This window comes from Mastacembelus armatus, chromosome 16 (genome assembly GCF_900324485.2).
Source record: "Mastacembelus armatus chromosome 16, fMasArm1.2, whole genome shotgun sequence".
Lineage (NCBI taxonomy): Eukaryota > Metazoa > Chordata > Actinopteri > Synbranchiformes > Mastacembelidae > Mastacembelus > Mastacembelus armatus.
In genome coordinates, this window is record NC_046648.1 from 12,946,005 (window position 1) to 12,958,207 (window position 12,203).

The 12,203-nt window shown below is 39.2% G+C and overlaps 1 protein-coding gene across 4 annotated transcripts in view; it reads left to right on the top strand.

Moving 5' to 3' along the window:
* Positions 1-12,203, top strand: part of adcy3a (adenylate cyclase 3a) — a 70,917-nt gene that overhangs the window by 45,810 nt on the left and 12,904 nt on the right. For 3 of the 4 annotated variants that reach the window (XM_026294036.1, XM_026294034.1, XM_026294037.1), the window contains 11 exons: positions 961-1,126; positions 1,263-1,382; positions 2,211-2,353; positions 3,504-3,665; positions 6,423-6,510; positions 8,383-8,499; positions 8,770-9,053; positions 9,284-9,365; positions 11,187-11,345; positions 11,663-11,809; positions 12,081-12,194. In XM_026294036.1, coding sequence (XP_026149821.1) covers positions 961-1,126; positions 1,263-1,382; positions 2,211-2,353; positions 3,504-3,665; positions 6,423-6,510; positions 8,383-8,499; positions 8,770-9,053; positions 9,284-9,365; positions 11,187-11,345; positions 11,663-11,809; positions 12,081-12,194 — 1,582 coding nt within the window. The remainder of the gene's footprint in view (positions 1-960; positions 1,127-1,262; positions 1,383-2,210; positions 2,354-3,503; positions 3,666-6,422; positions 6,511-8,382; positions 8,500-8,769; positions 9,054-9,283; positions 9,366-11,186; positions 11,346-11,662; positions 11,810-12,080; positions 12,195-12,203) is intronic. The other variant, XM_026294038.1, reaches the window with a different exon arrangement.

The following is a 12,203-nucleotide window of genomic DNA, read 5'->3' on the forward strand; positions in this document are numbered from 1 at the left end:
GAAGGAAACAGGAATAAACACATGAAAGCAAACTCCACACAGAAAGGCCCCTACAAGGTTTCGAACCAGGAACCTTCTTGTTGTGACGCAACTGTGCTAACCACTTTTCCACCATTCTGCTTGTTAAGTTACCATTGCTTTTAAATACATCTATTTCACTTTTTACTGAAACTACAAATTTCCTACTCAAACTTAAATGCCTTTTCAAAAACTCCTGATTTAAACATCAAATGATTACTTTATTAATACATTGAGTTGGAACATTAGGTTAACATGAAAATATGGCCTACTTGTAAACTGACAAAAGCTCAGAGTCAGACTATGTTTTTGATATGATGACGTAATTGTTTGCCTCCCATGGGTGTCCTTTCTGGTTCTCTAAAATGGAGGGATAAGGACTGGCTCAGCTGCATCTCCTGCACATTGTCATTCCACAGTGCTTGTGATGATAGTACAGTAGCTGTCTGGCTGCTGTCTGGCCTTGTCCAGTTTGCTTTGTAGGCAGCTCAGGGTTCTAAAAGTGTCACACAGTCCCACACAACACAACACAACAGAACACAACACAACATAACAGTTCATCCAGGCAAGATTCTTTCAGTGTGGCACAATTCCCTGCCGGTGTCTCCCAGGTGTGTTGCGTTAGTGATTTATTACAGGTTTGGCCTGCACCCCCAGTGCAGTTCTAAAAGGTCTAGCTTCTTTCTACAAAAGTAGAAGACCTATTTTAACAGTTTCCCATAGAAATCTGTGTATTAAAGATTTTAATTAAAAAAAGATCAATGTAGAAGGCATTAATTACTAATTCCACATTACATTGTTAATAATGTCATTCATTACCTACCTCATTTTCATGAAGTTGAAATTAGTTGGACTATTGACAATGCCAGCTTTTATGGTTTGATATGGTTGGATGGATCAATGACTGGTCTAATCTCTGCCACCTCTGTCTGTGTGGACCAGTCGTGTTCACATCTCACAGAGCACCATGGAGTGTCTTCATGGTGAGTTTGATGTTGAGCCAGGGAATGGAGGTGACCGCTGTGACTACCTGAGAGAGAGGGGCATAGAGACCTACCTGGTGGTTGTACCTAAAGGACCTGTTGGAAAGAATGGCATCAACGGTGTAGTGAGTCGACTCTGCCACACACCCACACTGCAGATATTTGGATATTCATATCTAATCATATCATAGCTTTGAATGTCCTTCCATTACACCTATGCATTTAAGAATGTAATCACCCACTACTGTTGTTTCACTTTAGAAACTGTCTGTAACCTCTTCCAATGGAAACTCCCCACTGTTAATCAACACAACAGAGTGTAATGGCAGTGTTAACACAGCTTGCACCACACCAGAGGAACCAGACGAACTGGACACAAGGGTAACCATCCATCCACCCATCCATATATCCATCCATTAACTATACCCACTTATTCCTAACCAGGGTCACAGGGATCTGCTGGAACCTCTCCCAGCTCTCTTTGGGTGAAAGGTAGGGGTACACCCTGGACAGGTCACCAGTCCATTACAGGGCCACACAGAGACGAACAACCTCACACACCTACATTCATTCCTATGGGCAATTTAGAGTCACCCATCAACCTGACATATATGTTTTTGGACTGTGGGAGGAAACCGGAGTACCCGGAGTAAACCCACACAAACACAGGGAGAACATGCAAACGCCCCTGATGGGTTGCGAACCTGGGCCCGTCTTGCTGTGAGGCAACAGTGCTAACTAGTCAGCCACCGAGGGTAACCAACGACTGAAATCATTAATTAGATTATAGTAAAATGTAGCAAGAGTCTGACTAGTGGTGGCACTCAAAACAGTTGGAACATCAAAATGTGTATTACTACTGATAATTACATTATAACAGCGTTTATAGATATGTGGTTATACACCAAAATAAATTCTTTTCAGTGTAATTCCTCAGATTATTTCATTTGCTTAAGAAGATGAATAAATATTTGTAGAACTTTTGCAGTGAGTTAAGTTTTGGTGTGCTTCATAAATTAATTGTTTTGCTAACAATACAAACTGTTTGGCTAGCACTTGCTACTACTAACCCTGTCAGTAGCTGCTAAACGAATTTATCATCGTTTAGGCAGTCTAGATGGTCTTGTGTTCAATGTTTACATTTTGTCCTGTGGGTGGAACAAGAGCAAAGCTCACAGCTGTCCATTTGTTTCTTTTTTGGGACTGGAGGTGGTAAATCCATCTTTCCCTAATCCTCGGAGAAGGCTGAGGCTGCGAGACCTGGCTGAGAGGGTGATTGATGCTCAGGAGAATGAACAGGAACTCAACAAACTACTCAATGAGGCTCTGCTGGAGAGAGAGACGGTACAAGCGTAAGTGAACACCTTATTTGAACATCACCCTATTTCAATAAAGAACTAGTTCTTCTTAGATGCTGAACAACTAATTACAGCACTTTCTTGATGTTAGCTCCCATCATGTTTAAGGGGGTCAGAGGACTAAGCCATGATTGTTCATTTGCCTTGTTATTGGTTATGACACATTATGAATAGGGCAGGCTGTTGTTGGAAATGTAGTACTTGTTACGTGACAGTAGTGTGCTGAGAGGGAGAGGCGTACGACCCAAATGCAGGACAGGAAAAAAGGTTTATTTCCCTGGTAATCTCAGTGCTCAGGACAGAATATAAACCAAATGTAATGGTAGGCATGATATGGCAACTGCAACAAACTCGCAGTAAGCATTAACAATGCTTCCGCATCACACAAAGGGAAGCAGGGTACATATATAGTGGAAGAAACAAAAGGTGCCCAGGTCAACCCAGGTGAAACTAGTTAGGTAACTCAACACAAAGCTGCCGGGGACCAATGCAGGAAAAAAGGAAGTCAATACAAAGTAAAGGTCCCTGGGAGGAAGTCCCAAAAGGAAATCATGACAATACTACTACAGATACATTACCTCGGTTTCAATATAAAATACCAAACTCATTCTGCTGTCTCGGAAAGGCAAAAGTGTCAGTCCTTTTTTGTTTATAAAAAGGTTTTAATTGTTAAATGTTACCTAAATACGTGTAGCTTTAAATGTAATGTATTACTATAGTACTTTTCTGCCTTAATATTCAAATCACTTCATCTTTTTTTTCTCACCCATTCACACATGAATTCACTGAAAGGCACTGGCCTAACCATCAGGAGCAGCTTGAGGCAACAAACAGTTGCTCTACCTCCTGCCCCATAATCACACACTTACTCTTTTTTGTTGTTTTGCTTTGTTTTTCCATACTCAGGTTTACTGTTTCTATTGTAAATTTTTTTGCTTGCAGCTGTAACATCTAAAATTCCCTGCCAACAAAGTGTTATCTATACTAATCTGCCTGCCCTGCACTTGCAAGTGTAAATGCACAATAAAGTTTTGTCTCTGTGTCCCTGAAACTGATAATATTAATTATACTACATGATTTTTAAGTAATTTGATACCCATCCTTTACATTTGATGTGATTGCTAAGGTTGTCTTGTGTAATTAGTTTGAAGGGCAAACACACCAACAGGCTCTCCCTGAGGTTTGTGGATCCAGACCTGGAGACTCGTTATTCTGTGGAGAAGGAGAAGCAAAGTGGAGCTGCCTTCTGTTGCTCCTGTGTGGTGGCACTCTTCACTGCAGCTATGGAGGCACTCATAGATCCCTGGTCAGTTAATCCCGCATGGTACAGAGCATCGCTAGAGGCTCTAAAGAGGAGAGGCTTAGGCTCTCTATACTGAAACCAAGTCATCATGGGGAGTAGATGTGACAAAGAGGTTTAACTGGAGTCCCGCAGTAATCTCAAAAAGCACAAAAAGCTTATCACTTTAATTATTCACATAAAACAAGCACAGTAGAAAACAGGAAAATAGAATATTTTTCATTTGTCAGATCAACAAATAAAATCTAAAGATTTTAGATTTGTTTCTATTTGTGGAATGTTTGACAGACAAGTGGAAAAAAGAAAATAGAAACAATAGTACTTTTATTTTTATTAAAGCTTGAGAGGACTGGGTCTAACCTCCCCGCTCAGCTTACATCTGATTGGTCAGCAGGTGTAGCCGAACTCACTGATTGTAACAACTGCTTTAAAAAATACATCTGGTCTCTGGATTGTCTTGGCATTGTACAGATGTAGGTAAGTTTCATCAGTTTTTATGTTATTAAATTCCCTTTGGGCATAGTTGACAATTTACAAGAAATACTGTGAAATACTATAGGCAAATGGACAGTGTATTCCACACACATAAATATCAAAAAAAATAAATGCTCCAACTGTAATTTTTTGCAGTTTAAATTCAAATCTTTTTACTCTCTTTTCTCTCTCTGCAAGCTTCCTGTGCTGCTGCACTGAGCCCTCCTATGTGTGCCTGGAAAACCTCCAATTGAAGTCTTGCATCTAAGTGATGCATCTAATCAGATGTTTGAACCACCTGAGCTACTTTCTTTTGATGCAAAGAAGCAGCGGTTCTAGTCTGAGCTCCCTTCAGATATCAGAACTCCACACCCTATCTCCAAGGCCAGACCCAGCCCCAACAAACATTCATTCTTTCAGTCACTACCCAAAGCTCATGGCCATAGGTGAGGGTTGGAACATAAATTGACTGATAAATTGAATGATCCCTGTTTAACGTAACAGTCAAGTAAAACACCCAGATTACTGCTGACACCACCAATCTGTCTGTCAGTCTCCCGCTACAGAGAACAAGATACCTAAACAAGTGAACAAGATACCTAAACTCTTTCCCTTGAGGCAGCAACTGATTCCCCACCCAGAGGGAGCAATCTACTGATTTCCAGCAGAGAACCATCACCTCCAATTTGGCGGTGCTGACTCTTATCCCAACCACTTCACACTCAGTAGCAAACAACCCCACTGCCTGCTGAAGGTCATGGTCTAATGAAGCCAGGAGGTCGACATCATCTGCAAAAAGCAGAGATGCAATTCTGAGGCACACCTTAATATCCTATCCATAATAGATCGTAAACAGGATTGGGCCAAGGGGCAACTCTGCTGGAGGCCAACACACACACTGAGTATGTGCTTGACTTCTTGCTGAGTATATGAACACAACTCTCAGCAGTGGCACCCCCATACTCATGCAAGGCACCCACAAGAGCACCAGTTGAAGTCCTTCTCCAAGTCCACAAAATACATGTAGACTCCCATGATCCCACCATTAGCCTTGCAAGAGTAAAGAGTTGGTTAACTGTTCCACACCAGGGCATTGTTCCTCCTGGACCCAAGTGTTCTGATATCAAGTACACTTATGAGTCATTCTACATTCGAACATGGTGTTTGTTATGGATAATCCCTGACTAGCACAGAGGTCTGACAACAAAACAGGCCATTCCTCCCTCACATCCATGCATCACTGCCAGTGTGAGCATTTAAGTCTCCCAAATGAACTATGAAGTACCCAGGTGGCACCCTTTCCAGAGCACCACCTAGAGTATCCAAGAAGGCCAGATACTGTGAACTGCCATTTGGACCATAAATACAAACGATACAGCCTTCCCCTGAGCGACTTATAGTGTCAAGGATGCAACACTTGTTCTCAGAGGTAAACTCCAACACATTGGCACCCAACCAGGGACTTGGAACTATCCTCACACCTGACATGGATGCAAGCCCAACTGTACCTAGTTTATACCTGTCCACTTGTCACACCAGATCAAACTCCTTGGCTTAGCCAGCCAACACTTGCCAGTGAGTTGTCTGACTCCCGAAGGGGCCACACCTTCCTTATTCTTCCTAATTCAGGCGAGGTAGTGGTGCTCGAAAATGTCTGCTTCATTAGTGTTGTTTGAAGGACTTCTCTGCAACCAACACTGTCTTTAAAAACATGTTTAAATAAATGTTTGTTCCTCCATAAGCTCGTCTCATTGTGTTTGAATATACAAACTGTGCCATGTTAGTGCAGACATCAGTATATTTCCCATAGCTGCAAAATATTACCCTAATTAGACTAGTCCCACTACTTTGCCTTTTATATCATCCAGACCAAAAATTTAAAATTCTCAGCCTGTTCTAAAATCAACTGACTTATACAACCGTTTTGCAATATGTCCACATTTCATAAAGGTGATAATGTTGACTTTTTGCTAAAGCTTTTTTAGAGAGGTGTTTATTGTAAGTATTTTGAAAGTTGTTAATTTCATATTAGATCTGGCATATGAAAAACACAACTTTATTAAACTGATTTCACTTTCACAATTCTGGTTTTTACTGTTAATTTTTATGTGGAAAATCAAAGTGATAAGTATTACGTAGACCAATCCTCTCACACTTTTTTATTCACATTATGCCCATGTTTATGTAATGTTCGCTTACAATATTTAATGTTTATCTTGACATCTTGGCCAAGATGTCATATATTACCATGCTTTCAAGATTCTTCTGTGTTCCTGTGTTGTGGGACAGGATGATTGCAAACTACATCACCTTTGCAGTGGGAGAAGTCCTGCTTCTAATCCTGACAATCTGCTCTTTGGCTGCCATCTTCCCTCGAGTGAGTTACAATATGTATTTGCACTTTGACACTTGTCTGACACTTTTGTCATGTTCTCACTATGCTTCAGAGTACCTGGCAGAAGTACATTGTTCAGATATGGTGACTGTGAACTGTCAAGTAGGGCTGGTTACTCATAGTACTTTCCTTTTTAAATCTGCTTTCAGGTTGGTACAATACCTATATTTGTTAAAATTTGCTGCAAAAGAATCTGTTGTCAAATATTTCATTCACATTATCTATTAACTCTCTCTCTCTTCCTCATCCTATGGGCATTCATTCATTCATTATCTATACCCGCCTTTTCCTATTTAGGGTAATGGGAATCTGCTGGAGCCTATCCCAACTCTCTTTTGGGTGAGAGGAAGGTGTACACCCTGGACAGGGCCACATAGAGGCAAACAATCACACACAACCACACTCACTCCTATGGGTAATTAAAAATCACCAGTCAACCTAATGTACATGTTTTTTGGACTGTGGGAGTAAATCAGAGTACCCAGGGAAAACCCACGCAAGCAAGGGGAGAACATGTAAACTCGACACAGAAAGGTTGAACCTGGGGCTTTTCTATGTGGAGTTTGCATATTCTTCAGTGTCAGTGTTGGTTTTCTCTGGGTACTTCAGCTTCCTCCCACAGTCTAAAAACATGCAGTTTAGGGTTAGGTAATTGGTGACCTTAAATTGCCTGTAAATTTGAATGTAAGTCGATTGTTTGTCCATCTCTATGTCAGCTCTGTGAGAAACTGGCAATCTGACCAGGGTGTATGTGCCTCTCACCTAGTGTCATGTGGGATCTGCTCCAGCCCCCTTGCAACCCTGTACAGTATTATTAGTAGATATAATGGAATGATAGATATTTGAAGACTTTACATAGTGGCATAGTGGTGTACAGCATATTTGTGTGTATGTTTACATGGATCAGTAATCTTGATTCCATCTCCTTATGGAAATTCAAATATATTGACATTTAGCAGGAAAGCCAATACTGACAGGCTCCACTCAGCTTAGGTCAGTGAGCAATACATGCACAGTAAGCCAGTCACATGGACTACGAAAATGCAGGGTCGCCATAAACAATGCTTGGGGCTCTTCAGTACTCATCAATAGTACTTTAGGTCCACAGTACTATTTCTATAAACATCACACAGTCCATTAACAGAGGCACATGGGTATGAATGTGATCATCTTCACTGCACAGAGACATTTTAAAATGTCACAGCAGGAAATGTACAGATGTAACTATTGACATTAATAATGGCTGCATTCTATCTAGCTGTCCCAGATCCAGGGCTCTGGTGTGGAGTAAGACTCTCATGAAATTCAAATGAATGGAGCTATCATTCATGTTTTTAGCTCTACCCGTGCTTTTCCTGTTATGTGAAGTCAAGATGTCTGGAAAGGGAGCATATAAGGCTAATGTTCAACAGAACTTGAGTCAGTCTTTGATGGCATCACTAATAAAAACAATTTGATGATTTATACTCTTGAATGTAGCATTAGAGGCAGGTTTCAATATCACATTCTATTTTGGAGCTGATACCCGGTCTGGGAAACACAGAGATTTGGTAAGCGCTAACTAGTGTCTTTAAAAATGTTTTGTAAACTTTATTTTTAATACTGCAAAAACATAGATGGTATGCTTTTCATTTTAACCTATTTTAGTCATTTTAGCTATATTGAAAGAATTTTGATTGGTTAAGTGGATCTGTTACTGGATTTAACCCAAGATAAAGCTATGAAACCCCATCTGTATACAGCATAGAATTAGACTGAAATGGTTTGGTTCAATAAGTCCTAAACTGAACTATACATTTGATAGAACTAATGTGTCCTAACATTCCTAATAGAAATGGTGCGTGTGTGTGTAAGGTCTTTCCCAAGAAGCTGGTGTCTTTCTCCACCTGGATTGACCACACCCGCTGGGCTCGTAACACCTGGGCCATGGCAGCCATTTTCATCCTCACCATGGCCGACATTGTGGATATGGTGAGATGTTTTCTGCTTTCTCTTTCAAGTAGGTGGGACCAGTGTAAGAATTCATATTTGATTCATGAATTTGTATAGAATATAAAAAGTGCACCCAGTTTTCAGTGAGCTCTATCTAGTACTTACATGTCACAGGAAAAGTAGACTTCCATAGAAAAAGTCTGGATGTTACTGCTAAAGGTTAGCTCGACATAGATCACAGAATACAGTTTTAGAAATAATGGTAAGAATAATTTCAAGCTCATGATTTTTTTTCTCTCCACCTTATAGCTGAGTTGTCTGTCTCGAGTCCCAGACTCAGGCAGCACCTCACTGCCTCCCGCCTCAACATCTTTCTCCACCTGGTCTAGCCCTGATGGTTGTCTGAACAACCCAAAATATTACAACTACATTGCTGTATTGGCACTGATGGCTACCACAATGCTGGTTCAAGTCAGTCACATGGTAAAGCTCACACTGATGCTGCTTATCACTGTGGCCACTGGCATTGTGAACATCTACAGCTGGAGAGACATCTTTGACCACTACGACATGTCCCGCTTCCAGGACTACAGGTGAGGCAAAAACAAGCCAGTATTGTGTGTAAAGGCCTTATATCATATGGTACTGTCACATTCAAACTAAATTCATAAAAGAAACATACTTGTGGGTGTTTTAACATACAGCAATTGGCCATGTCTCAGTTTCATGTCGTCATGAAGCATATACTAATTGCAATATTTGGGTTTTTCAGATAATAATATTACATCAGATATTGTCAGTATGTCAATGTTTTTCTTTGCAGGTCATACCTGGTGCCCTCTAAATTCACAATGACAATTATGATCTTCATTATGATGGTCAGCTTCTATTATTTCTCACGACACGTAAGTTTGTGTTTCTGTGTTTCTTTTTTCTTCTTTTAAAGACTGCAAATTTAACAGTTTCATTTGCAGTACATGTAGATATAAATATTTTAATATTTTTCTCATATTTGTTGTCTTACACTGTAAAATAAAAAAAGAGTACCCTTTATGTGGCAAAACTAAGCTACAGTCACTAGGATCTTCTAACTAGAATTAATTTTTGCATCTTTGGTTTTGTTGAAATATGGTGACACAGCAATATGCCAACCCTGGATAGGCTAACCTGCTACTAAGCTGAAGGGGAATACTGGTGGTCTGGTAACAGTTGTGGGGGGCTAACTGTGTGTAGTGCATGAATGTTGTGGTTGTGTGAAGACACTGGACTGGTGGAGATTATGACTGTGAGTTGCCAAAGAGAGTTTGCAGCAGCTCATGTAGCAGTCTACAAGTTTTGTCTAAGAGGAGAAGGTACACTGGACCTCCAAGTTATTTCTGTTAATAAAAGGACCCTCAGTGTCTGGTGTTTGTACCTATTCATTTTTAGTTTACAGTTTCAGGTGAACTTTATTAATTTCAGTAATATAGCAGACATGCATATTTTTGTGGCATGTCATATACAGATTAAAACTCTTGATCCAAACTTTAAAGAACATTTTAAAAACAAGTTCAGAGAATAAGTTAGTAAAATCCTTTGATGAGCTTAGGCTCAGGGAAGACATCACAGCCTGTGTGGTTTTGAGGACATGCTCAGTTAAAGATAGAGCATTAAATAGTATGATCAGTTGTCTTAAAAATGGCAAAATCCACTGAACTACAGACTATACTAGAAAATATACTAAACATATATATATATATATATATATATATATATATATAATTTATATATAATATATAAATATATATATATATATAATTTATATATAATATATAAATATATATATAAAAAGTAAAATATACTCTACTTTTAAATAATAACAATGAATACCATAAATTCACATACCTCAGCCATGCATGCTAGGGCTTGATATCATTAAGGATGTCACAATACGATATATAGCTCAATACAATGTGGTACAATATGATTTGATACAATACCAATATGATTACAATATATAATGCCATATTTTAAAATAGTGCTGAAAATACAACTCACTGTAAACCATATAATCTACTAATATGCAGGCACATCACAATATATTGGTAACTGAGTTGACAAACTATTTTAATAATCCAATTTGGTATCCAATTGCATACAGCTGAACATGAAAATGAAGTGCATGTCAGTGCTTTTACATTCAAATTCACTACAACTTTGAAAAAGTGCCTTAAGCCTCAGTTCATGCACAGAATGCAGTCAGTTTTCTAATGTAAGTCTTTTATTACTGAACTAAAATGTAGAATATGGTGTCCAGTATCCCTTTCTGGACTCACACACTCACTCACAGCTTACAGTTTGGCAGTAAATTTCATGTACTGCCACATCTGTTTGCCACTCCATATCTGTGAGTTGGGATAACATTGTGTTCATGGGCTGGAATATTGATATTGTATTGTTTTAAAAAACATTGTAAATGCCAATTTTTTTGCACAGCCCTAATACACACAACTTGAGAATAAATATTTCTATAAGTGGTTCTTGTATTTACTGCATATTGGCCTTGTCTTTGCAGCCATGATATAGCAGTTGATCATATTGATCATTATTACATGGGATGCATTTTACTTGAAACATGCAATACTTGATTAAAAAGGTCATATCTAACTGTATATCATATCATAGTCATATTTATTTAAATCATATAATGGTCAAACGCTAATATCAGTCCCTGGTGACGGCTGAAGGTGGAGAAACTTGCCCGCACTCTGTTTCTGTGGAAGATTGAAGTCCATGAGCAGAAGGAGAAAGTGTATGAGATGAGACGCTGGAATGAAGCACTAGTGACAAACATGCTGCCAGAACATGTGGCTCGACACTTCCTTGGTTCCAAGAAAAGAGATGAAGTAAGATCTCATTTGCACAGTCTCTGTGTGTAAAAGGAATGCATCAGTCATTGCTTATTGCAAAAGTAATGTGATTTCATCTTTCTTGCCAGTTTGAACTTTTAATTTACGCTGTAAAAAGATTCAGGAAATATCTGATTGTGTGATTTATTATAAGCAGTCGTAGCGTGTTTATCTGTTGTATCCTTGACATAGTTGTATCTTATATGATCAATGTAACAGCAAAGCATTATTTCATTGATATCTGGGTTTGGTTCATCACTTTGACAAACCTTCTGATGTTTTGCTCTCTACTTTGGTGATATCAACTGTTCCAGGAGTTGTACAGCCAGTCCTATGACGAGATTGGAGTCATGTTTGCCTCAATCCCCAACTTCTCTGACTTCTACACAGAGGAGAGCATCAATAATGGAGGGATCGAATGCTTACGGTTCCTGAATGAGATCATCTCAGACTTTGACAGTGTAAGCTGCTTTCTTCATTTTGCTTCTGTATGTTTTAGTAATAACTTATGGGTTGGGGACACAGAATGAAATTGATAGAACCAAACATGACATATTTGACACTTATATAGAGATATATAAATGATTCAGAGGTAAAAGTCATTTAACGTTTTGACAGATTTAGTGTTAGTGATGTGCTGTAGAAGTCCTTCAAATTCCATTCATTATCCTGACTGTAAAACACCTGCTTTAAGTTGTGCTTTTGACTAAAAGTGGTATGTTTATGTGTCAGCTACTGGATGAGCCTCAGTTCCGCTGCATCACAAAAATCAAAACCATCGGCAGCACCTACATGGCAGCATCAGGTGTCACCCCTGATGTCAGCAATGGCTACACTTGCATGAAGGTCAGCACA